Source organism: Lepidochelys kempii, chromosome 10 (genome assembly GCF_965140285.1).
Source record: "Lepidochelys kempii isolate rLepKem1 chromosome 10, rLepKem1.hap1, whole genome shotgun sequence".
Taxonomy (NCBI): domain Eukaryota; kingdom Metazoa; phylum Chordata; order Testudines; family Cheloniidae; genus Lepidochelys; species Lepidochelys kempii.
The window spans coordinates 23,321,179-23,347,647 of NC_136389.1; the positions used below are offsets into that span (position 1 = coordinate 23,321,179).

Below are 26,469 nucleotides of genomic sequence, written 5' to 3' on the forward strand. Positions count from 1 at the left end.
CATAATTTAATAATCTCAGGTATAACATAGAAACATGGCTGAATAGTTGAGTTCATCTCAAGCTCTGACTTAAAGCAAATTATGTGTACTCTGAATTTGTATCTAAGGTATAATTACCAACATACTGAGGCAATAAACAGGTTGTTACACTGGCATAATGTTACTCAAGACAGGTATATTTCAAAGAGTATTATTTTCTTAATGATGGGAAGGGGAAAAGAAAAGTATAAAACTCATTACCATAGCAGAAAATGAGTTTGCCTCCATAAAGGATCAAGCTTCCCTTAGAGTAATAATGTACAAGCATCAATATCCCAAATGAAATTTAGAAGAGGATATACAGGGAACAGTTGAACCACTGCTGAAATGTATGCTGCCATTTCCATGTGTGGTGTATGATGTTAAACAGTTCTTGCATAACACTACACAAGTTAGACCCCAGTTCTGGAAAACTTATGCATATACTTAAACTTCACATGCCATGAGAAGTCTTTTTGAAGCCAATGGAACTGCTTGCAGTGCTTAAAGTTAAGTGCATGTGTAACCCACACACCACCTGTGTGTGGCGTTCTATCCCATCTAGTGGCACCAAGACCACTTAGAGAGATTTAATGAGTCTGCTCTAGAGTCTTAGCTAAGAGGCACATGGCTTTTAGCTCATGCAGTAGAGGCTCATGTATTTAGCTCCAGAGGTTCCAGGTTCCATCCTGCCCACCGACGACTGGGCTCTGGTGGTGTTACACGTACGTAAGTCTTTGCAGGATGATGGCCTTAGTGCACTGGTAAAGAGAAATGCTGCATCCTCCTGAAACCACAGAGGAGATTTAGATAGTAAGAATGCCCTAACTCTAAAATTGACTTCTAGTGCTAAGCATGTCATTCATATGAGTAAAAACTACAAAAACAGCTTTGTGCTGGATTTCCCAGCTCAGTTAGTGTAAGGAGTTTTGTTACTCAAGACATTTCTATGTCTGTTGATGTTTCCCAGGTATTTGTTTCATCTTCTCTGAAATTTGGAAAAGAGCATGTAAAGTACCGAGCCACTGTTGCTCACCCGTTTAATTTCTCCTTGAGGCAACTGGAGGTCAGTTCCCTGTCTGAAAGAAAAGGTGGAAAGTACAACCAGCAGGTACGATGATGAGAGGTGCTGCAAATTAAATAATATCTATAATAATATATTTATACTGTATCCTTCATTTCCAGAGCTGTATACAGTGATCACCATTGGACAGCTGTAACTTACCAAACATTGCTGTGTCCTAGTGTCAATTATTTCCTTTTCTAAGTATAAACACACAACCGTGCTTTATCAGATACTCTTGGGAACTGAAAACATTTTACTGATGTCCAATGTACATGTTGCACTTTGGTGGGCACAGCAGTGGGGGAAAAGGGGTCAAATGAATTTTGACCTAGAATGGTCACATAAATCCCTATTCCTATAAAAACTGCTCTGAGTTCTTTAATGTATATACAGAGCAGACAGAACTTCAGTTTTTAGGCTTCAAATGAAAGTCCCACACAAAAAAGAAGGTAGGGAGCAATGAGGAAATCTGTTGCATGAAAAGAAAAAGGATTTAAAATACATTTTGGCCAGGTTTGTCTGCAAAGTGCTTATGCTAGGAATAGAAAAAATAGTTTGCAAATCATCCCGCAAAATAAGAAAAATGGAAAATATTACATGACCTATCTGCAAGATGTATGCATGACATAGCATTTGCACTGCACTGCACTGCATGACATGGCATTTGCACAGTAAATTATCACCTGAAACAGATAATAATGCCTAATAATAAGCCACATGAATTGTGCAGTGCTCTCTCTGGTGCTTGGGATTTCTTTCCGACCCTTGCACAAATAACAGAGAGCTCTCAACTTGTTTTCATACAAAAGTGATTGTATCTGTAGTGATCAGTATTTGCCTAGGGATAAGTCTTGTTTTTCCAGTTCTTATACAGGCAAAACTCCCACTGGAATTATTAATTTCAAGGGTAGTTTTGCTGAGGAAGGACTGTGGGCCCAATCCAATTCCCAATGAAGTCAACGGAAAGACTTTCATTGACTTCATTCTAAAAGTTCAGTTTATCTATGGATTTGCCAAGAGGAGCAGAAGGTGGTTTTTGAGGCCTGACAGCATTCAATTCAGTAGAACATTCACACTCTCTAGGACATGGAACATGGACAGACTTAGAAATGCCTCAACATTTTGTAAATAGAAAATACTGGCCTTCCATAGTAGTTATTGCAACAAATATGGTTGTTTCCACTGGACATCTTCTTTGGGAGGATTCTATCAGACAGTTCCATTAGTTCTAGTCCTGCAGCCCAGGATCAATGTATAAATCTCTCTCTTCTGGTTTTAGATACAGCTCACTTGGAATGGTGGGCAGCCTGCTGACTTCAAAATTACTTTGGAAGATAAATCTAAGTTCAACATCACCCTCTGGGATGCTTGTGTGGCAGTTTCTTCAGGTCAGGTATGAATCTGGAGTTCAATATGAGTAGGCACATTTTACTTTCTGAGCCTTAACCACTATAAGAATTGAAAGTGCTTCCTTTCTGTTGTCATGAAAACCTGAGTTTTTATTGTATTTGAAGCAGACTTTTTCTTAGCAAACCTTTAGAGAGGGTAGAATAAAACCTCTGGGGAATCTTTATTGTATTCCTTTCCCATCTAAAGTGTTCTCACAATTGCGCAGACAAATTCCATTTCAAGTCTAAAAATAATTTGTGCATTCGGGATGAAATGCACTCTTGTGCTGATGACCATGGCAAGGGCTACACACCACTTAAGTTTCGCAATAGGAACAAAGCAGAACATAAATGCTGCATAGGCTCCACTTGCGATAGCTTTCTGCACCGGGATGGATTCTACTTTGGTGCACGTGCCACGATACCAATTCTCTAAGAGTTTATAAAATGCATTTTGTATAACTGTAAACTAATTTTCCAGAAAGAAAATATAAGACAGGCAAAGGCACTAACATGTATATTCCATTTTGCTCTCTTCCAGCTTCAGAAAGTACTAACTGTAGGAAATCTTCAGGCATGTGGGTCTATAAAACAAGCCACAATCTTATTTACTGAATATCTAGATCTGAACTGGGATGGAAAAAAAATCACACAGAATCTGACATATGAGGTATCAAAAAGCTACTATATCTGTTTACTCATCGTATACTTTGCAGGAGCAATTTCTGTGTCTACAGGGTTTATCCTTAGTGTTTGAATTTCACATGAATCACCTTAGAACTCCATGAAAAATCTAGAATGGATTTTGAAACAGTCTATACGCATTTTCCATTGAGCTGAAGGAGGTTACTTTTCTTATTATTTTGTAAATCTTCACTATTTATGGATTTCCTTTATTTTCATGTGGAAAAAGAAAAATATTTGTAGAATAGCTAAGAATATATCAGATGAAATAAAATACAGGCATCACTTTTGCCTTGAGTGTACAATGATGCTATACATTTGGGCCCAGTAGTTATGCTGGTAAACCAACATGCTTCCTAGTGAAAGAACTGTATTTTTGGATTATATTGAAGCTTTGGCTCTTTAGGTAACAGGAGTTGGGTGAGACATAGAACTGACACAGGCAGCTAGCTGGCTGTGTATGTGTACTGGACCTTCTTTTGGTTCAGAAACAAACCATGAGCATGGGATGGGGAGTGAAGTTGGCAACCTGATGTGGGGGGGAAAATTGTTATTTTGGATAACTATAATGTTTCATTCAATTGCTACATTAACAGAGTATTTTCTCGGTTTAATACAGAGAAACAGACCATTGTATCCAGATGAAATTCAGTTAGAAGCCACTTTGGAAAATGTTTTTCTGACCTCGTGCAGCAAGCAACATATGCTGGGTAAAATAGAAACAGACTTCTCAACTTGGCTGGATTATTACATGAGTCTTGCACTGTGTGACCTTCCAAATGTAAGTCGGATATTAGTATATTGCTGCTACTGCAATTCACAAGTATTTGCCAGCAAAATGACTGATTTTCATTGAGTCTCAGCTTTCCACAAAAATTACCACCAGATATTTGTTTCTAGAATTTAGCAAAATATAAATAAAAATTGAATGGCATTTTGGGATGGGGAAAAATAGTTGTTACCACCAAACTCTCATTACTTTTTTATATATGCCTCATTTGGAGAGATTCTCTAGTCCCCCTTAAGAATGCCAGTCACTCCATTCCCATGCCCTTACTCAAAGGCCCTTGCCTTTCCCAGAGCTCATCTATGCAGTTCCAGTTGTTGGTCAGAGAGGTCACCAGAGAGCAATATACCAGGCTCTCCTTCAACCCTAGAAAAAAGAAAAGAAGGACTTGTGGCACCTTAGAGACTAACACATTTTTTTGAGCATAAGCTTTCGTGAGCTACATGCTTATGCTCAAATAAATTGGTTAGTCTCTAAGGTGCCACAAGTCCTCCTTTTCTTTTGCAGATACAGACTAACACGGCTGCTACTCTGAAACCTTCATCCCTAGCTACGCAGTATTGCCTTGAGAGCATTCCCAGCCTGTGCTGGCTCTGGTGCTAGTGGTAGAATTTGGAGGTCAAGCTTTGGTCTCATGTTTGATGTTTGTTTTTAGTTTACACACACAAACGGGTCAAGTTTCTGTGTTCTGTCCTGTTTTCATGCTTAGAATCCAGAGCTTCCTGTAGATAATAAAAGCATCAAAATATTCACCAGCATACTCAAGGTCTGTATTTGTAAAATAAATTTCGTCTCTTCCCAGCTGCTTCCCTTGTTGGCAAGCACAGCAGTTTTGGGCCCAGTTAAAAATAGGGTTTTTATCTTGGTCCCAGTAAAACTTTCTCAAAATTTGGGATTGTTTATTTCTGAAGTTTGGACCTATCTTTAACATGCCACTTTAAAGTCGGATGTATCCTCCTGCTTTAAAAATCTTCTGCTTATATATAAAAAAGTATCTACAAGAATGACAGCTACCATGGTGCAGAACAAGAGCAAAAAGAAATTCATTTGTTTTATTAGAAGTGCAATTTTAGTTCAGCCATTCATCTAGTCTTGTAGACATAAGTGATTGCGGAATGTACAGTAGTTAAATCACAAAGATTTAGAGGCACAATAGAGTAAGAGAGAGCTGTACGTTTCAAGAGGCATTGGTTTCTGAAATGACAAGTGTGGTTCATCAATTTGCTGAGTGACTGAGAGAATGCCAAGATCTGTGGCAACTCTTGCAGATTCTCTTACTCTTCTTAATTTCCATAGTAAAACTAAGCCTAAATATTGACATTTTCCATATTTAGGTAATTGTTCTCTCTGGAAAGCATCAGCTCAACAGAGGAGATATCATCCTGCAGTCAGAAGGCAGATTCCACCATACTGGTGATGTCAGAGAGGATGGGGTGCTCACAATAGCCTTAAAAAATAACAGCACAGCTGAAGTGAAGAAATATTTGATGGAATTTGAAGTGAGTTTAATGCTGGGCATGGACATCTGTGAAGTCTTTTAAAATAAGGGCTTTATAGCACTCCCAGTGTCATTTTTTTCTCTGTTGAAGTCATACTGCCATCTAGCTTCTAATCTGTGTGAGTGCAGTAAATGACTAACAAGACAGTAAAATGGGGAAAATTCAGGCTAAAAATCAAAAAGGAGTTTGCTTCCTGATTTTGGTAGCAAACCCCTTTACCATGTTGGTGTGCACTGCAGATGCAGTGTGACCACAAGAGAAAAGGAAGTACCAAGACCAGTCAACTGCAGACTTTGGTGAGAAATGCACTAAGTATACCTCTACCAGAGTGTGTGTTATGCTTTTTAAATGGTCTCCACAGCCTGCTACTTTATTCAGTATCTGCAGGTTAAGTGACTGGCCTAGTTGGTGAAGCATAAAACGGGATCTTCGCAAAAACAAGCATATTTTATTCATGGGGAAACAAAATGTTAGACTCAAACAAAGGGTCCATTGCCAGAAAACAACATTGGTCTCTGCAAGAGAGATGGAGAACTGCCTGATACTATGATCATCAGTCAGGCAAACACCTTCCTTTCTCGCTTTTAACTTGTAGGTAGCAAGTAAGATAGAGGAGCTCATGGGGAAGAGAAAAGCATTGAGGTCAACACATGACATTTGCTGAGCATGTTTTGGGAGGAACACTGATAGCTAACCATAATTATTTTATGCAACATTAGCTACCACTTGAAATATTTTAATGATTTGGACATTCTTCTAAAGGAACTATATCAAAAGAAGAGATATTAAAGGTGGGAAACTCAGCTCATGCATATGGGCTTTATACTCCTGCACATACACTGGGAATGAGTGGCACAAGCTGGCAGTATAGCAAGTAACTGATCATCAGTGTTTCTTTCATTGCCACGATTAAAAGATTATCCACATGCCTGGCACAATCTGCAATGCTGTAATTGATTGACTCCACTTTGCTATCGAATTGTTCTGTCTCAAGTCAATTATCCTATTGCTTGAGCTTTTCAGCACAGGATCTCTTGTGCGTAAAGCACAGGCATTGAAAAATATCTCCGTTACCATCTAGTCTTATGTAGAATCCATTTGCATTCCAACATCATCACTGAATGTTGCTTCATTTATTCTTTGCCTTGGCTCTGCATCAATATCTATTTTTTTCTTCTTATGAATGCAGCTAAAAGCATCTGAGGATATTTGGCTAGGTCTGACAGGAACTGCTACTTCCTCAGCTGTTCAAAGCCAAGTCCTGATGGAGGGAAATATTGATCAAAAAGAGAAAGTAAAAGTAACTGCTTCTAAAGGAAAGGAGTGTCATCAATATTATATGGGATATGTAAAGGGTAAGTATATAAGGGCTGCAATTTATAACAATAAGCTGTGATTGACAGCCAGTTGCATTGTGCACACACAGAAGAGGAAAGAGTGCCACCTCAGTTCAGTTTTCATTGCCATTCAATCCGAGGAGTTGAGCCTATCAACAAGGATGCCAATTATGATGATAGTTTTTCACTATATGGACCCTGTATACTGAGCCCAACAACTCATTTAATATAGGCTGGGTGGTAGTGACTTGTGAATAACTCCCAACCAAGTCTGGATTTGAATAGGTGGTGATGTAGTTGAAACACTGTCTCGAGTGACTGATCCTCCCCTTGCCTACATGGGGTTTAATGTGCAAATCAAGGGTTGATAGCAATGGCTTGACTCAGAATGCCTGCAAAAGCCATGCAACACCTCAGTCCTCCCTTCTTGGTATGCTCTTGCACGGAAATGGATCAGTGTGTGACACTACTGCATACAGTCATTTTTGGGGGGATGAATGAGTGATTAGACTGCCCAACACATTTTCATTTGTGACCTACGCAGGATTTGAGTGAGTGAAAGACTGCGGAAGTCAAAGGGAGAGCACAAGAGTCATTATGGAGATCTGAGAGGAGAATGTCACCTTATTATGTTAACCCAATGCTTCAAAAAGCCTGCACACTTTTAGTGTAAAGTATATACAAGTTATACAAAAGGAGAAACGCAAATAATTAAGCTGATTTGACGTTTCTCCTCATTAATCCTTGCTTCTCTCTGCAAGTACATAACCTCTATCGCTATTGCATAAATACCACTCTATTCAATTAATTATAAAGCTGGCTTTAAAACACTAATGCCTGTCAATATTGTCTGTGCAAATGAATATCTCCTTTTACTCTCCTAGGGGACTTGGAGGAAGGAGTAGAGCTCACTGCATGTACTGATGGACAAGAGATGGCTACCATTAACACTTATCTCAGCGTTAATGGCATAAGGCAAGAAAGAATGGGACAATTGACGCTAACTGCTGTTAACCAGAGCTTGAGTTTGGTGGCTCATGGTTGTGGAGATCCAGTAGTTAAAGTTGAGGTGAGATGCCTTTAGCAGCAGTTGATAGTAGTGCAGCAGTTTGAGCTACGGAATATTTTCTTAACCTCATCAAATTAGTGGAACATCCTCCAGATGGGTTTCATTAGTGGATTGTATCCAATAATGTAGCACGTTAGAGGTGTTTGGGATTCTTCCCTCATAACCATGTATATTATGTTACCATTTTTTATATCTGGGATGAGTCAACATTTGGGGGGGGGGGTTGGGAGTCTTGCCAAAAGTGGAGTTGAAAAGATCAACCCCTTAGAGCTAGACAGTAAGGACGCTGTCCCAGCACAAAAATCCTACTGAGATCAATGGGTCCGCTTTGTTCTAGGTAAAAACATACTAAGAGACAGACCCTGCTCCCAAAGAGCTGATAGTATAAACAGAAGAGACAGACAAAATTTCCCAATTTCATCCAGCAGGAATAGAACCCAGGTTTCCTGAATCCTAGTTCAGTGCCCAAGCCTCTGAACTCCCACCACAGCTCCATAGGAGTGCTGCAAGGAGGAGAGTCTTCAGAGAACTGGGGCGTCAGCAAATTTCTCCTGTTCCCCTTTCTAGCCCAGGCTGCACCCTTTTGGAGCAATGTGCAGCTTGTTTCCCCAGTGGAAGTTCAACCACAAGGGAACTCTGCTGGAGTTTGACTAGACTCTTAATGGTCTTGGCCCAGGACAAGTGGTTCCTAAATCATAAAATCCTGATATTTCATATTTTCACAGTATAAACTTAATGAAATCGGGTCCCACCTTAAAGCCAAACTCCTGGAGAAGATCAAGAAGTTTGATGAATCTGTTTGGAAATTCAGGAGATCAGTAAGTAATGAGCATGACCAATTGGCTTAAAGATTGTAAACATCTTAAAAATGGCCAAATCATCTAATGCAGGATGGTCCCATTCTGTCATGCAGTATACCTGAGAGCACCATGAAATCCTGTGCAAGAAACATCCTTGCTATTCTCTGGGAAGGGGTCATTGTGGGGTGCAACACAGACCAGTGAAGCGTTGTCTCACCACCTGCCCTGTAATCTTGGGTGTCTCACAACACTTTGCTGGTGTAGCTCCCAAGCTGGTCCACTCACCAACAGCCTAACAGCATGCAGGTAATAGCCTAAGGGTCTGTGTATAGCTGCAGTTCTGGATCAACAGTTCTGACCCCAGCAGCCTATCAGCAACACTCCATCACACTCTGGCTTCCACCAGCCTGGGTTACTACTTGCAGGGTGATCCCAACACACTCCCAGTCCCAAATTGTCCTAAAAATGTGTGTTTTTCAGTCCAGTCCTCTCCTGGACAGTTCAGATATTAGATGTCCATTGCCCCTGTAAGCGGACAATATCCAGCAGTTTGCTCCTTTAACTGGAGTTATCCAAACAGTTCAGTTTGAACACAACACTGGATTAGTTTTGAATAAAAACAAAACAAATTAATTTAACTACAAAGAGAGAGATTTTAAGTGAGTACAAGTGCAAAGTATTAAAGTAAAAATGGTTACAGGAGAAAGAAAGATAGAACATTTTCTAGTAGCTAAAACTTAAATTACTCTTGGTTCAAGATAAAATCCTTGCCACATGTTCCCAGCAAATTTTACATGTCAGGATCCCTTCCAAAGTCAACAGGTTGGTCCCTTTGTCTTCTTTGGGGGGGGGGGGGAACACGACTGACTACCTGGGGAGTTTTTGCCCCTCACTTTTATAGTCCAGTCCCCCTTTTAAATGCATTTTCCTGAGGGTTACCCCTAGATAAAGTTCCTTTCTGCTGTGAAGATGGAGACATGGAGGCTCGTGGTGAAAGAGCTTCCATCTTGTTTGTGAAAATGCAGATCGATCTGTTCCTGGCCAGTTGACCGGTGATTTACAGTCAACTTTGATGACACCTGGCTAGAGGCATTAGCTTGTCCTTTATCTTTGCAAAACTGATGTACCCTCTCTTGCTGTCTCAAGGGCTCTGTTTACTACTTATATGTAAACTGAGGTAAACACACATGCCTTTGTTTAGGACAGACTGTTTAACAACTTCTGCCTAGTCAGGGCTATGTGGGTTTGAATATACGCTAACAACATCATATGGGGGGGATTATAACTTTACATATAATATTGCAACCTACATTTCAGCATGATATTATTGATCAGTGAATTATTAGTTTTCAAATGATACCCCACAAGGCATATTTTGTAGAAAGATTATGGCAATAGTGTGTAGGGTGTGAATCCAGGGTTGCTTTTGGTCACAGTCATTAATACAAATTAAACACCATTGTATTAACTCTGGTTGTTTGGTTTAATTTGAATTATTAAATGGTCCATCCTTTCTGGACACTGCTGTTCATATAAAGGAAAAGCACACTCCAGCCTTATAAAGATTCCTTGTCTACGTAACAAACCCTAAGGGATGTTGATCCACCTCATCTCCAAAAGACTTTAGTGGAATTCTGGGCACTCAGTACCTTTCAGGGTCTGGTCCTATAAACCTGCCTTGGGTTTTCAATAAATCAGATAGCCCTTTTCTATAGGAATCTTGCAAGAAAGATACAAACCTGTCACAGATTCACAGGTTCTGGTCTATGTGCCAGCCTGTAGCCAGTCCTTTGGGAGTGATCCCTTTAGCATGCCAGACTCCAAGGGTCCCCACAGTCCCACAGGGGCAGGCCCACAGCCTCCACAGGTCTGAAACTGGGCCTTGGGCACCAGCAATCCCTGCGTCTCTCTCTGACTCCCTACAGTGAGCCCAGACAGGTCGTGTTCCTGTGGGAGGCTTTTTTACACCTTCAGGGTGCACTACTCTATATATCTGCATCTACACCCGATAGGCTCTTCAATATGAGCTAACTGTATGACTTATAATATGTATAATATGACTGTATTAGTCACCTGGCATGCAGAATCTCAAAGTCTTTGGGTTCTCATGAGAGGGTCAGGCTTAGGATATGGTTCCTATTGGTGGAAGAGAGGGTGTCGCCATTCTCTACTTCCCCTGATCGCATCCTCGCCCGCGTTGTCTCCTTTGTCTCCCAGTTCAAGGAGCGCTCTTTGCCTGTGTACCCTGCTCCTCTTAATGCAGACACCTGACACCTCTTGTCTTTGTTCTCCAGTCACAGCCATGCTGCATTCACAGCCACAGCTGCCTCTGCAGCTAAGTGGTAATTTTTGGTCACTGGGGTTCCTATTGTTTCTGTAGGGTCTTCCATTCAAATGTGTTGATTCCAGCCCAGACAGTGCTAGTGCCTGTATGTCTCACATACCTAACCTGATCTCCCATGCCTAGGGAAAAAAACCATTCCCCCCCCCCACCCGCCGTCGGTAGCGATGCCAAGATGAGGGGTACAGAGTATATAGTATTTGTATACAGAGAGGGTATACAGAAAATTCCCACATTCATCACAAAAGCATTATGGGAAATCTGTGAGGTTTGCTGCAAAAGACATGGTAGTCCTGAAGCTCCAGAGTGCTGATTATTGTCGCAGGAAACAAGCTCCAAAAGTTTGCTAAAGATCACTGCATATTTTTACATTTCTTGCTGTTTGGGGCCCACTGCAGGTGCAGCAAATTGATTTCCTGTATGAAGCAGCTGGCTGGCCTTTGAAAGCCTCCCAAGAGGTTGCTGGAATCCTCCAAAGTGGGGGGAAAGCTGTCGCCCAGATGTGGAAGCAGAGTGGAATCAGGCAAACCCTGAGGAACAACCTCCCACTTTACTTGGAAAAAATTCAAGACACTGTCCAGCAAATGCAAAATGAACTGAAAAGTAAGCAGAGCCATCTAAAGCCAGGGGGTATGCTGCACAGGGTGAGGTCAGTGCAGGAAGTAAGCAGGGGCTAGCAAACTGAGTAAATAAGATGCTGAATAGGTTTTATTTTGATCTATGAAAAAGTGCTGAGCTAGACAATGGGCTCTGATAGATTATTTATAAATATCTATACAAACTCCACTGGATCCATATTCACATAGATCATTTCTCCAGTTGCCACAATAAAAAAGCTGCCAGATAACCCTGGTTTAACAAACCCTCTAATGAAATCCTGGACGACAAGTATAGTCTTTGACTCATGCCCTGAAGGTCAGTAAATCTAGGCTCTGTCACACTTAAGGCTTGTCTACACTTACCGGGGGAACAATGCATGGCGATCGATGCATCGGCGGTCGATTTAGCAGGTCTAGACCGGCTAAATTGGCCGCAGATCGCTTTCCCATCGACTCCTCTACTCCACCTGAACGAGAAGTGCAAGGGACAGCGTCTCCTGTCGACATAGCATAGTGTGGACCCCGCGGTAAGTAGATCTAAGTACGTCAACTTCAGCTATGTTATTCACATAGCAGAAGTTGCGTAACTTAGATTGATCCCCCCCCACCCCCCGCACTGTAGACAAGGCTTAAGACTGGCAGCAGATTCCTCATTCAAGGAATACATGATGAAAAATGCCACCTCCCTCTCCCGCCTGGCATTTCAACCAAAGGACCATTAAATTGAGGACTAGCGTGCTGGAACTTGTGTTAGCTAGATTCTGGGCACTGTACCTGTTCTGTCGTTAGCATGCTGCCGGCCCTTTCCATTGCTAGCCGTTCACATGATGTTTCAGATGGATGACATTTGCAGTCAAACTAATAGAGGAAAATCAAGTGAACTGTATTAATCTGTGATTAACAACTGCCTTCATCATGGCACAAGAGAAAACTTCTACCAAAGTCACAGAATGTCATCTGTCCCCCTATTGCCAATAGCCGGGCTTTGTCCTTGGACTCAAGTTCAATGTGTATTTGTGCTTTTGGTTATAATAACCAAATTGTCCCCTTGCTCCTCCTTGGAGGATGACAAGGTGGGAGGTAGAGCTGCAACAGTAGAGCAGCCAGGTGCTGAGGCATTCTGCCTATGCAGGGCAGATGGGGACAGACTGAGGGAGCCCAGGGAAAGCATGTTATGTAACATTCCTTACAGTGGATTTGAAAAAGCAGCATGCGCTCCCCACCATCTCAGTGTCTCCTGCTGGATGCTGGCAGGCATGTAGGTGAACCAGGGACATACCTGTTTTCAATAGCCTGTCCCGCACAGAAGATCAAGAACTAAAGCTCCAATCTCCTGTGCATGGAAAGATCCCCTTTTTTTCCTCTTGTACTCTCACCCTCCACCTGTGTTGGGGCAGTGAAGATTTTGTCCTGAAGCACAGCTGGGGACCATTTTGAAATCTATTTGCTAAGGTCAGTTTCACACTTGTTTCAGAGCCATTAGCGACTCTGAAGGATGCCTACTATGATGTGACTTTGAAGCGACTGGATGATGTTTGGCAAGAGAAAACAGAGGCATATATGAAGAAAATCCAGGCTTTTGTGCCCAGTATTGTAAAAGATGTATGGTTAATGGAACCAATCCAGGTGACATTAAGAGCCATGAAAACAGGCTTGGATATGGTTAGTATAAAACAATGTTTCATTTTTATATCAGAGGGGATGGCTTACAGGTCTAAGCATCAGCTTTGAAATACCGAGAGTCTCTCTACATACACGTCTGGCTCAGGTCCCACTCAGGCTGATTCACCCTGCATCTTTTCAAGGTAGATGCCATCATTGGATCCCTTTCTGTTTTGGGGCTGTTCACATGAGTTCTTAATAAAATTCAAGCTTTTTGTCTGCTCTGTGTGGACATCAAGGGTCATATTCCTCAACCTCCTCTCAAACTAGTTACTAAAATTGCACCTAAAATTTTAAGCAACATTTTTGTGTATGCAAATTGCACAGATAGATTTTCACCTTCCTGCTTTGTGCACATACTGCTAATATATGGGTATGGCTGTTTGCTACTTTTGAAAAAGTGGCCTGGCATCTCAGTGACATGTTTCGTATTAGAGGGTGTGTCACTCTGGTGTCTTTGGCCAGAATGACACCACGAGCAGTGTGCTTGTCGTCCACATGGTTACTGTCTTCCCACCCCAGAGCTACCTGTGTAATTCCTGTCAGTCTATAGTTTGTAAATAGCCTTGGGGCCCGTCAGAGGTACGATATACTTAAAACTGTTTAAAGGAGGTTGTCTGGGCTGCAGAACCAATGCATATAATGGAGATCTCAATCCTCTGCCGTAGCAACTTTAGCACGTCAACTCATTGAAGTGTTGGTTCATGTTAAATGACATCATCATAGGAAGGCTGTATTTCTCTCTGATATTAACATGGTTAACTTCTCATTCACCAGCTACCTCTAAATAACAGGATGGTATGCTGTCAGGCAAGTGACAGATGTGAGGGAGGATTGAGTGTTTGTGGCTAGTCCTTTGATATCAAAGCAACGTTCTGGCTGGTCCGAAAACCATGTTAATGTCACAGTTGATTTTATAATATGCTGTTCTGGTTCCCCACTAGGCAACACACCAGATGCTGAGGTGGGCAGAAGCCAAGTTTTCCAGAGCTGTGAGCAAGTTCCGAAAGCCTTTATCAAACCTGTACAGTTTTTCAGCCAGGTAACAGTGGATATTCCTGGATAAGCTCTACACTGCAGTATAGTTTTCTAAACAGATATTTACATATTTGTTTTTCACATCAAGTTACAGTATTAGGGAAGAGAACCAAGCAACTGTCCTTGGACACCCTTTATACCAGTTAACATTGACAATATAAGTTATCATCTACTATCATAGCCTGCTTTTTCCACCTCGGAGAATAAATATCCACCAGCAAATAGAATAACTCTGGTACACTCAGCCTTAAGTAGCATTTTTGTTTCCCATTTTATAACATTTGATACATTAACTGCATTGAATCAATTTAACACCAGTAGTAACATGAGTGAATCATTTGTGTCCCAAAGGAACTGTGCAATGGCAGTGAAACTGCCAATGCTGCCTAGAGGAGACCACTCTGTGGACCTGGCAAACATCACTAACTACCTCATTGAAGAACAGATAATGAGGCCCCTCAGGGATCTCTACAACATCAACCCAGTAGCTGAATATTATAGAATCAAACAGAGGATGATGGAGAGTCCCTTTGAATGTAAGTTCCTTGACAGCTCTAATATATTTCTCAGCTGGTCCCAGTCCCCTCTGAGCTCCAGACAGAATTTTGCATAACTAGAGAGGACTGTTAATTAACACCATATTTCTATGGATGGTATTTCATGTAGACTGATATTTTGGTGGAATAACAGTCACCTACCAGTAAATAAGCTATTTTTGCGATCTTTCAGCTCCAGCAAGTTTCCATGAGAATTTTTCTTATTTTTTAAATTGCATACCGTGCAGAAAAGCTGTTTTATAACATCACTATGTTGAGAAACGGGGAATGAGCAGGTAGAATATATCTGTATCTCACCTACATCCCATTGTGATGAGGTCTCAGAGCATGCATTATGGCTGAGGTAATATCTGGGTCTCCTACTGAGGGCCTGATCCTAATTTCATTGAAGTCAGTGACATAACTCCTGTTAACTTCAGAGTGCACAAGATGCAGACACTTCAGCAACCGCATTAGATAGGGAGCATTGCTAATAGGAGCATTCCTCATTGAACATCTGACCAACAATTAGAATACAACATATCTTCCAGAAACAGTAGTTTTTGGACAGTATATCTCATGCTTCATTAGCTCCAACAGCTGGGCAGAATGGAGGGCTTTAAAAGGGGGCTTCCGATGTAAGATTTTCAGGGATGCTGTGCACCCACTCTTTCCATTGACTGCAGTTGGAGTGGAATCCTCTGCACCTGTGAAAGTCCCAGTCTTATCTCTGATTTTGCTGGCTTTTCTCTGTTTGAGGCACACGCTTAATATTTATTCCTGCTTTCTGTATAAGAATATGTATATTTAGCAGTAAGATTGTAAAAAGAGATGGGCTCAGGTGTAAACTTTGGATCCTGTTTTCATACTTCCCAAAGTTCCAGGACATTGGGATCCAGCACGGTATAGAATTATAAGGAAACTGATGCATTTGCTGATAGGGGACAATTTGTAACTGCTTTAGAATTTATGCTGATGAATATCTTAGAAAGTTTCCTGAGAACAAATAGGCAAAGAAGGTGTTCTGATTCTGGCAAGCAGTTAATAAGTGCCACCCATTGAGCTCTGTGAACAACACAGTGACATTGCTTTTGCAATATCATCCTCCAGATCATGCTGTGCTGATGGGCAACAAGCACTTTCGGACTTTTGATGGAAGAATGTATGATCTGACATTGAAGTGCAGTGTGCTACTTGCCAAGGACTTTATTCACAATACCTTTACTGTAGTGCTGAACCAGGAGAGTAGTGGCTTGAGATCATTGCACATGGAGATGAACCAGACTACCATTGATATCTACCCAGGACTCAAGGTAGGAGGGGAGATTCAAACTTCATTCCTTTCCAAAAGAGAATATGAACACTGAAATCACTGCACTTTGACAAAGAAGCCAAACCCTGAATTTATCTGCAGTTCAGACTTAGCATACAGTGGCTCACATAAGTTAATGCAAAGATAGGAAAAGCCCACTAATATATCAGCAAAAGGGAATAGCCCTCAATAAGAGAAACTAATACCATCAATCCTGGACTATATTCTGCCTGGCCTATATGTGGATACATAGGATGGAGAAGGCTCAAAGAACCTTTCCCCAGCATGGCCCATGTAAGCAGGAAGAACTACACCACCTGTGCTTGGAGGAACAAGCTATACCTCACTGCTTGTGTCCACCTGGGAGGCTTTGTGCTTCACTGCTCCCTTAGGAGCTTCATACTATCCTCCACACGGGGCTGTGCATAAATGGCACCATCCATTTGCAAATGTGCAAACTGTGAGCTGACCCAGTAACCAGGAGTTGCCATTTCTAACGTAAGTTATGTTTCAGATATTTGAAAGTAGAACTTCATTGGGGAGTTCAGGGGAATCAACACCGTGCAAAGTCCATCCTAAGTTAGTTACCCTGAACATTTTTATCATTATCTTAAAATAGACATACAAGATGTACAATTTTTCCCAAACGGAAGAGAACTGCCTCAGTTTGGATCAGTCCCTTGAAAAGAATGGCATCACCATAAGAAAAGACGCTAACAGAATTGAAGTATTGAACGAGAATGGAGTCTTTGTCTCCTGCAACTTTCACTATGATCTTTGTACTGTTACACTGGATGGATGGCATCATGGTAAGTACTAAACATTCAGCATAGCCATTCCCTTCTGCTTCTAATTTGTTTTTCTCTCTCTCTGAATTCTAGAAACCTCAGGTTTCAGAATACGGGCTGCCCTGCATCAGCCTTTCCCTCAAGCCCTGGAGATGGCACAAGACACTGCCAGTGAATATGATGAGAAATATATGTCCCTATAGTAACAGCAGCAAGTGTTTACAGGGGTGGGCAAACTTTCTGGCCCGAGGGCCACATCGGGGTGTGAAACTGTTTGGAGGGCTGGGTAGGGAAAGCTGTGCCTCCCCAAACAGCCTGGCCCCATCCCCTATCTGCCCCCTCCCACTTCTTGCCCCCGACTGCCCCCCTCAGAACTCCCGACCCATCCAATCCCCTGACCACCCCCCCCACCCCTTGGGACCTCACTCCCTATCCAACCTCTCCTGCTTCCTGTCCCCTGACTGCCCCGACCCTTATCCACAACCCCACCCTCCAGCAGACCCCCCAGGACTCCCAGGCCTATCCAACCGCTCCCTGTCCCCTGACCGCCCCCCCCCAACCTCCCTCCCATCCAACCGCCCCCTGCTCCCTATCCCCTGACTGCCCCCTGGGAGTCCCTGCCCCTTATCCAACTGCTCCCCCCGCCCCCTGCCGCCAGCCACGTCACCCAGAGCACTGGTGGCACAGTGAGCTGAAGACAGCAGGGGAGGAGCTAGCCTCCCTGGCCAGGAGCTCAAGGGCTGGGCAGGACGGTACCACGGGCCGGATGTGGCCTGCGGGCCGTAGTTTCCCCACCTCTGGTTTACATAGAACTATTATAATTTTCCAGTCGTTTAATGGAGTATAGCAGCTTGAGGTGCCAGTACCATGTGACCAGCCAGCCCACCTCCACAAGCCAGTCTGAGAGCTTCTGTCTAGTATGTCAGATATAACGGAGCATATGAACGTATGGTACAAAAGCTACTTTTGGTATGATTAACATACCCCACTCATGGCTTCACCACTCATATGTAATGCACCACCCCAAACTTTACAGCGCACCACCCTGTATCTTTATAGACATACGTCTTCTGTCATGGCAGCTCCTTTCTCCGGCAGGAGGGCAGAGTGAAAAGCTAACACATGGGAGGACAATATAGCTCCTTCAACCTGTTACTCTGCCAAGGGATACCGTCCTTCTGGCACCCAAACACATCACCTCTGCCTTACACCTGAGCTCCATTAGGCAGGATAGCAAAAGGCCAGGGGTGGCTTTTAAAACCAGAATTCTCCTGTGGCTCTGTTTTTATCTTCCTCTGTTTTCATTTGGTTCCAGGTGTATCAGCTGGTCTTTTTGGTACCAATGATAATGAAGCTGGAAATGAATGGATGCTTCCCAATCACTCCTACACTGGTAGCGTGCAGGAATTTACACAGAGCTGGCAGGTATGCTGGCGATCTCACTGCTATCAGAAAGCACTGTTGCAAGATATCTGTCTTTTGAGGTCACATGTGGCACTTGGAACACAAAGGGCCACGTAACATACACGTGACAGAGAACTTCTGTTTTACTGAAAGGGTTAAAATCATACAGATAGAAGGTACAGGAACACATGCGTTAGCCACAGAACACTGGAAATGTGGACCAAAATATTCACCCTACATTTATTTGGGGGAAAACTGCATTTATGTGCTTAAACTTTGTAAGAAAATTCATCTTCAGGCAGAAACCATGCATGGAAATTTTGGAATCTTTCCCCTGGGCTGAAAGTTTCCATGCTTGGTTTCTGCCTGAAGGTGAATTTTCTTGGAAAGTTTAAGCAAATAAATGCATGTTATGGCCAGGTAAACATCACATTGGTTGTTTGCACACACAATTTCACTGAATGTGTTTTCAGCCACTACAACCACATGCACACAATTCTAATATGGACCCAGGTGTGCAGTTAAATGAGGCATATAGCTAGTCAAGGGTGTGACTAGCTAATATATATTTGATAGCAGGCGCTCCAGGAAAAATGAGCAGAGCTCATAAGCTGTACTACAGGACTAATGCAGAAAAAGGAAAATGAAGCTTACAATGCCTGGCCAAGATGTTTGCCTTTGAGAACACCAACTCTGGTTGGTATTAACTCCTCTGTGGCCTTTCCACATCAGTTACTAAAGAGCTTACTCAAAAAAATACCCAAAGCAGATGATGCCACTGAGACTTTGTGGCTCTTCCTTTGCAAGACTATGATCTACTTCCACAGCCAGAACCACTGCAACCATCTACCTCCAATTCAGGGCTTCTGAACTCTGCCTCAAATAGCAGAAGGGTTCAAGATATCTTACTTCTGCTCTGCTATTGGAGAATCAGATGGATGATTATATGGGTGATATGGCCAGTATCATGGTGGGATGGACAGAGGTGCATTGTTAATGTAAACTACTTATTTATTATTAATTTCCTTCCATTTAGAGGCACTCCCTGACTTATGCAATTGTTCCGTTCCAGAATGCCTTCTGTAACTCAAATTTTGCATAAGTCGGAAACGTATACCCAACCATTACGCAAAAAAACAAAAAACCCCACCTATTTCTAGCTTACATAACTTTTTCCGTAAGTGCGGATTTGCGTAAGTCGGGTCTTGTGTAACCTGGGGAGCGTCTGTATTTAAGAATACATATTAGCACCAAATGCAAAAGCACCTGGGCAACTTGAGTTAGTAAAAATAATCAATTTAACACAATATATACAAAACTTCTTGTAATACCGTAAACAAGCTAGGCAGGCATGCATGACCTTTTTAAGTGGTTGATGTCATAATGACTCTGCTTATACTATTGATTGCTACATTTTATTTGTATGCCACACAGCATCTTTGGAGTGCTGAATACCGCCAGGAAGAATCTATAGATGACTTTAGCTGAACTCTGTGAGCTGCTTGCAGTCAGTTTGACTCCTATCCCATTCAGAAAAAGTAATAAAAAGATTGACTTGCTGATAATGTACCATTGTCATACATCATTAAAGCAAGGGCCAGGAATACAAATATGCCAAGTCAGGAATTCATTCTAATGACTACAAACTTTTTTAAAGGGGTAGGATGAGACAATACAGTGGGAATAACCTGCCGGACAATGTATTTAGTGGTACTGATAAAATGGAGCTTACATCTCTTCAACAGTGCAAGTAGGGCGGTACGTTACAGTCTGACATACCAGCAAGATCTTTATAGCTGGTACAGCGTACTGGAAAGACACAGGAGGAGCAGAACGTGGGGCCACCAGGCGGCCCCACGCCAGCAGCTCCTCTGGCGCAGCTGTACCGCCCCAGCCCTTTCACTCAGGGTCTCCTCCGTCTGTAAAGCAGCCCTGCCAGAGGACAGGGCTGGGGGCAGTACAGCTGTGCTGGAGGAGCTGCCAGCGTGGGGCTGTTCGGTGGCCCCACGTTCTGCTCCTTTCCCCGCTGCAGTTCCCAGGAGAGCCCTGAACTACCCCAGCCCTTCCACGCAGCTGCATCTCTCTGTGCTCAGTTCAGCAGCCCCGCCAGAGGACAGGGCTGGGGTGGGTGGGTGCAGGGCTGGGAGCTGTAGCGCTGAGCCGGAGGAGCTGCCGGCATTCTAACTCCTATCCCTGCTGTGGTTCCCAGGAGAGCCCTGAACTGCAGGGGGCAAAGGAGCAGAATGTGGGGCGACAGGAGACTTTGTAAGCCAGGAGCCATGCGATTGAATGCCTGCATAGAAAAAGAATTGTTTGGGAGGCTAAATTGTCACGTTAAAATTCTCTCCTTAAGGAGATAGTAGAACCTGAGCTTACATTTGTGTTCTGCCTGAATGTAGAGTTGACCTCATGGCATACTGATCTGATGCACAAATGTGCATTTTCAATGTTCATGCCAAACAAATCATGACATAAGCTGCAGTGAATCCTGCTCATTTCTGATTTTGTTGATGTTGCATATCACCACTTTTGTGATTGGACCTGCATCACGATAATCCACCCACATCTCATTGTGCAGAAATGTTTGTCATTGCTACTACCTTCCACTTGTGATTATTTTCTCTTAAAACTTCATAAATATTCTTGTTAATAAGTGCAATAGTTAGAAAGAATCTGAGTAACTGTTTTCTCACTATAAAAGGACCTAGTAAAAACACTACTTTTAATAACATTATAAATGACAGATTAAAAAAGACAGCTAGCCAACAACTTGTTTCAGAAGTTATACAAAAAAATCTTTAATGAATTATGAAAATTGATAGGAAAAGGAAATAATAATTGTAATAAATAATTACAAATAATTGTAACCTGTAATATTTATAAGACGATACAGTCGTTGTTTCAACTATAAACAGTGCATGGCACATCCTAATATTAATGAAACAATAAACAATTATTAAGAGCAGTGTAAAAAAAAAAAGTCTAACAAGCCTTCATCTTTATTGCTTGCAGTGATATTGCCCAATGTAAATGAAGGGGTTTACAGTGCATTAGTACTTTAAAAAACAGTGTTTATTTATTGACTAGTCTTGTTTTCTCAGGTGAGCAGTCACTGCAACTACGTACAGAAGAAGGTGAAACCGTGTTCCATCACAGCTAAGCAAAAAGTTTGTAAAGTGTTTTTTCGAGAACCTCACTCTCTTCTTAGGAACTGCTTCAAAGTTGTAAGTATTAGTAAGAATCAGTGAAGGAAGGTTTGAACCTCCTATCACCACTCTTCAAAGCTGCATAAATGAATTATGAAAGATTGCAGGAAGGTGAACATTCCAGCATCATTACTTTTAACTATCAGGCGTTTAGTTGAAAACTCAACCTCTGTAGTGATCAGAACAGCATCACAGAAGGACTAACCAAATGTCACAGTCTCTCCACCACATAAATACGTTTCTCTGATCGATGGAATGCTATCTTGTCTTGACATTGTAGTTTATCATACTGGTCTACAATATGGAATACAGTAAAGCCCTAGAATCAGTCATAATAAAAGATATGTTAATACTGATTTCAGAAAACGGACATGTGGAATGAAAAAAGTCAATTCCTCTGAAGTTCTTGATTTCATTCTTTCACAGTTAATTTGCCTGATTTGCTGCAGAGTTATTTTATAGACTCTTGATATGGTCTAAATACCTTAATTTCACCTATGTTAATTCTCATTTGCAGCTGAGGTTGACAACTCAAGACAAGCTAAAAGAAGGTTTATTCACATTTCCAAATTATTATCAATCTGTTAGAAGAGTTGTGCACTTTGCTTCATATAACCGAAACATTACGTATAACTCTGTTCATGTTTGAAGGTGGACCCTGAACCATTCTACAGCATGTGCGTGCATGATGCTTGTGACTCCAGTGAGTTGAAAGCTGCCTGCAACTTGGCAGCTGCCTTTGTCCACTTGTGCAGCAGAAATTTTGTCCCCTTGGAAATTCCTTCTCAATGTGGTAAGTTTAATTTCTGTTCCTCCCAAACACTCTGCCTGGGATGCCAGGCTTAACATACAAACGTTATCTAGTAACGTAGCTATAAGTAATCATAAAAACACCATTCCACAGTTTTCTGCTGATCTCCAGTCAGTTTTGTCCCCCCAGTTTATATTTCAGCGTTTGTTTTTAACCACAAGAGCAGACACCACCTCTGTTTCTTATTCCATGCTGGCTATTTATTTCCTCCGAATTTGCTTAGTGAAAACATTTTTACAATATTATAAACTTATTTTCCCCATGTTTTCTAATTCTTTGATGATCTTTTTGCTTTGTTCCTTTGTTTTCCTTCTGAATAATTTATCTGGGTTCATGTCATCAAAAATATATATTTTGTGATTCAAAAAACAAAAAAGTTTCCCTTCCTTCCACTCTTTTTAATGAGATCTGCATTCCTTAGAATTCCAAGATTATCAAAACCACTATTTTAATCTGACCATCAGTTATCTCAAATCCATCTCTCTGCTGCTCTCTATTTAGAACGTAGAGGTAGAAAACTTTCAAAGGCGTGATTCTGGAGGTTTGTAACTGTTTACACCAGAGTCCCTGCCAAAATGAAAGAATGTTTGTTACCTCTTGAGTAATTCAGAGAAAGATTGAGCTGCTGCTGTGGATACATCTCCACAGGCTTACTCCTGATTTACGCTGGTGTGAAAATTAGAATCAGGCCCATTACCTGATCTAAGTGATGGTGCCCAACAGCATATAGAGTAGCGCATTCCACTACTCCATCTATATTCTGGCTACCTTCTTGTTCTATTTCTTCTAAGCAGCTAAATTATAGCAATCATTTCCCAATGGCAAGAGACAACCGCTGTTATTCCCATTTACATTGTATGGAATCATCTGTCCTCTGCCTCAATATATTGTAGCTCTAGTGCTGATCCTCAGCCATTGTAAACACAAGTGTGCAATACTAGTAGCTAAATGAAAAGCAATCTGTGTAGGCAGAATGGCAAGATTTTGATACATCTTGCATCTTGTAATTTAGGGATTATAAATAGCTGCACATTGAACTTTATGTAGAAAACACCTAATCCCATGCATTTCTGAATTATTACAACACACCTCAACTGACTCCTGCACATATAATTTTTTTTGGCTCTTTGTTTCCAGATATTATAGATAACAGCACCCTTCTTGAACTGTATGTGCTGTTTATTGACTACAGTAGATAGATAAATAATTAAAAACCCACTACAACTGCTGACGTGGTTCCTTGTTCTGCATTATACGCCGCCTAAGTGCAATAAAGAATGGCTTCTAATATGGAAACATTTGAGGCTATAATCATCTTCTGACAAAAATGAATCTTTGAAACTGACCCCAATAATTAACATTTTATTTACATGTAGTGTACAGTCCTTTATTTGGAAGAAAAGAAGTCCTTACATCACTTTCACTTGTTGAGAACATTAAAGGAAACAGACATACAAATCACTGCCATGCTAATTACTACCACACTTGTCCAAATAATAATTTAAGGTGTAATGATCCATTTACGACTTATTTACTGCAAAGAAAAGCATTTACTGTAAGTAACTGATAGGACTATGCAGATGAGGGAATTATGCAGTTGCTAGGATTGAAGCACTTAGATTTACGCTGCTAATTTGTCTGCTGTATGCACTGCTGAGGCTTGGAAATGAGAAAATGGAAGCTCTCTTGGTACATGAAATGAAATGACAAGTTATTCCCTGGCATTTGTAAATTCATTGCCACCACAAAAGATCAATTGATTTGGTGACTACAAACGTACAATTACATTTTTAACAAGCTAGAAGAACTACAAGTGTATAATATTTTTTTACACATGACCACGGGGGAAGACCATCAGATATTTGTGGATGAGGCCACATAAATAAAGCCTTATCAAAAGAATGCTCAGTATACATGTATGTGCATGCATACTTCTAGGTGTGTGCATGATTATTACACACTTCTCAGAGGAGATAGTGATAAATCAGTAGGTGAATGCGGAGTTTGGGCTGCCCAGTGTATAGACAGTACCCAGCTGCAAAATCTGAATCTGGATTTTATTCTAAGCCCACTAAATCTCAGGAGTATTGAGTTTTATTTGATACCTGCCACCTCTAATAGCATATTTAAGACATACATAGAGGAATTCACTTCTTTTAAATACAGAGACAGATATTTGTTTAAATTTAAAAAAAGTGTCTGACACTGAATATTCAGTTAAAGTACACAAACCATGTTTACAATAGGCCGATCACCAAGTTTGTGAAATCAGCTAGTAGTATTAACCTATATAATTCCTTAAGAGTTCAGTACTGTTGGGAACCTGTCAACATTTGGGCCATTGCCAACAGTTCTCATTCAAACAAGACTTGCACTGACTTGAATGCTAGTTTTTCCTGAGTAGAGATTTCAGCACAGGAGCTTGTCTGTGTTGCCAAACTTTAGTTAAAAAGAAAAAAATACTTCCTTCTTCTAAATATAGCTTAGGGTGCAGCATATCTGGGCCTGATTTTATTTTAAATGTCCAAAGTCACATATTCATAGTGTAAGTAAAACTTCCTGGCCTGCTTTGGAACAACCCAATGAAACTTTTATTTCCATTGATCCCTTTTATTGGTGGGACATCTGATTGTATTTATTTTGTATAGTTTGGTTCGCCAATTACCTTTTTATCCTCTGAGAGTCCAGAGAACACTGTCTAGTAATGTATCTCTTTTTACTTGCAGTTTGAATTTTCTCTTAATTGCAACTATCAACCCTGAAGATGAAAAAGCTGTTTCAAGCTCTGAAAAAAACCTGGTTTGACAACCTAGAAGCAACAGTATGGCAAACCAGCAACAGTGTCCACAAAAGCCAGGACTTACAACACAGATTGTAAGAAGAAAAGCTTTTCAGGCTACAGAACCTGAAGAAAGTTTAATTTTTACAGTTACTTGTCATTATATTAATATCACATCAGGATAACTCTGACAAGAGAGAGAGAACGTTAGAGTAACTTTTATTTTAAAAAAATAAACCTCTTGTTTTGCCCTCCTCTTCAGATACAGAATCTCATTTTCATAATTTGAATATAATTAAAACAATCACATTGTCTCTCCCCCGCCCCAGATCAGTAAAATCTGGCTGCTCTGTCAGCACACTAAGCCTTAAGGTTGTATGGAAGTACCATCTTTGTTGTTCTCTAGGAATCTAATTCAGCCATTTGTTCTGGTTTGGACAGATTCATGTCTAACCCAGCTTACTAAAGAGAACACCCCCAAAAAGTAGGACTTTTGAGATGGTGAAAAATAGCCATTCCTTGTGCTCTCCCACCTGATTCCCATTATGAAACACAATTAGCACACCACTGTAAAAGAGAAACAATCTTCTCTGTAGTGTCCCACTACCAATTGCACATCCCCCTTCCTTCCTTCAGACATCTTTCCATGTGCCCTCGACAGGGTGACGGATCTAACCCATACCTTTTGGTAGTTATAAACAGGATGCAGCTGGCATCTTTAGACATCACTGTCTGAAATCTTACTGCTAAACCACTTTTGATATTTTAAATCAAATGGATTTAAATATTTTGATTTTTATATAAGAAAAGCCCATTTTCTTTTTGAAATACACATTTTTTCAGTCAATACTAGGAATACCTCAAAGAGGTTATTTTTTAGTGAGGGAAACACAAAGCAAATATTCAATAGCCATTGCTCAGAATTATTGTCATAAATTGGAATAACAGGGTCCTGAAGTATATATTATGTTGATGAAAGTTTTTACTTCCTTTCCTTATTTTTGCTGTGATGCACTTTCATTAATTGTTCTTAAAAATAAAGTTGTCCTGATCTATGGAGCAAAATGTGTTTATCTAGTTAACAGAGTTTAAAATGCGCGCAGCTATCTGGCCAGTTCCTGAAGGGAAATCTTCATTAAAAGAATTTAATTCTGAACAGAGGGCCAAAGGGACTTAGGTGAGGCAATGCTGAGTACCCTAAACATCGCCACAATATCGGATAACCTTTCTTATTTCTACTATGATTGTCAGTGACATTTTTCAATACTATTAGCCTACATGCTCTTCATAATACTATAGGCAACTGTATAGCTAAAGAAAGGTGACTATGCATCAGACATCTGTT

The 26,469-nt window shown here is 41.1% G+C and overlaps 1 protein-coding gene across 1 annotated transcript in view; it reads left to right on the top strand.

Annotated features, from left to right (window-relative positions):
- The window catches only part of LOC140918001 (uncharacterized), a 152,269-nt gene extending 126,094 nt beyond the window's left edge, over positions 1-26,175 (top strand). Inside the window, exons 58-75 of the mRNA XM_078854475.1 lie at positions 989-1,129; positions 2,364-2,477; positions 3,014-3,142; positions 3,776-3,937; positions 5,278-5,442; positions 6,632-6,797; positions 7,664-7,848; positions 8,574-8,666; positions 11,388-11,592; positions 13,063-13,250; positions 14,195-14,292; positions 14,640-14,824; positions 15,935-16,137; positions 16,756-16,945; positions 18,240-18,349; positions 21,430-21,552; positions 22,186-22,327; positions 25,072-26,175. Of these exons, the coding sequence (XP_078710601.1) occupies positions 989-1,129; positions 2,364-2,477; positions 3,014-3,142; positions 3,776-3,937; positions 5,278-5,442; positions 6,632-6,797; positions 7,664-7,848; positions 8,574-8,666; positions 11,388-11,592; positions 13,063-13,250; positions 14,195-14,292; positions 14,640-14,824; positions 15,935-16,137; positions 16,756-16,945; positions 18,240-18,349; positions 21,430-21,552; positions 22,186-22,327; positions 25,072-25,076 (2,604 nt within the window). The 3' untranslated portion in view covers positions 25,077-26,175. The remainder of the gene's footprint in view (positions 1-988; positions 1,130-2,363; positions 2,478-3,013; positions 3,143-3,775; positions 3,938-5,277; positions 5,443-6,631; positions 6,798-7,663; positions 7,849-8,573; positions 8,667-11,387; positions 11,593-13,062; positions 13,251-14,194; positions 14,293-14,639; positions 14,825-15,934; positions 16,138-16,755; positions 16,946-18,239; positions 18,350-21,429; positions 21,553-22,185; positions 22,328-25,071) is intronic.
- The last annotated feature ends 294 nt before the right edge of the window (positions 26,176-26,469 follow it).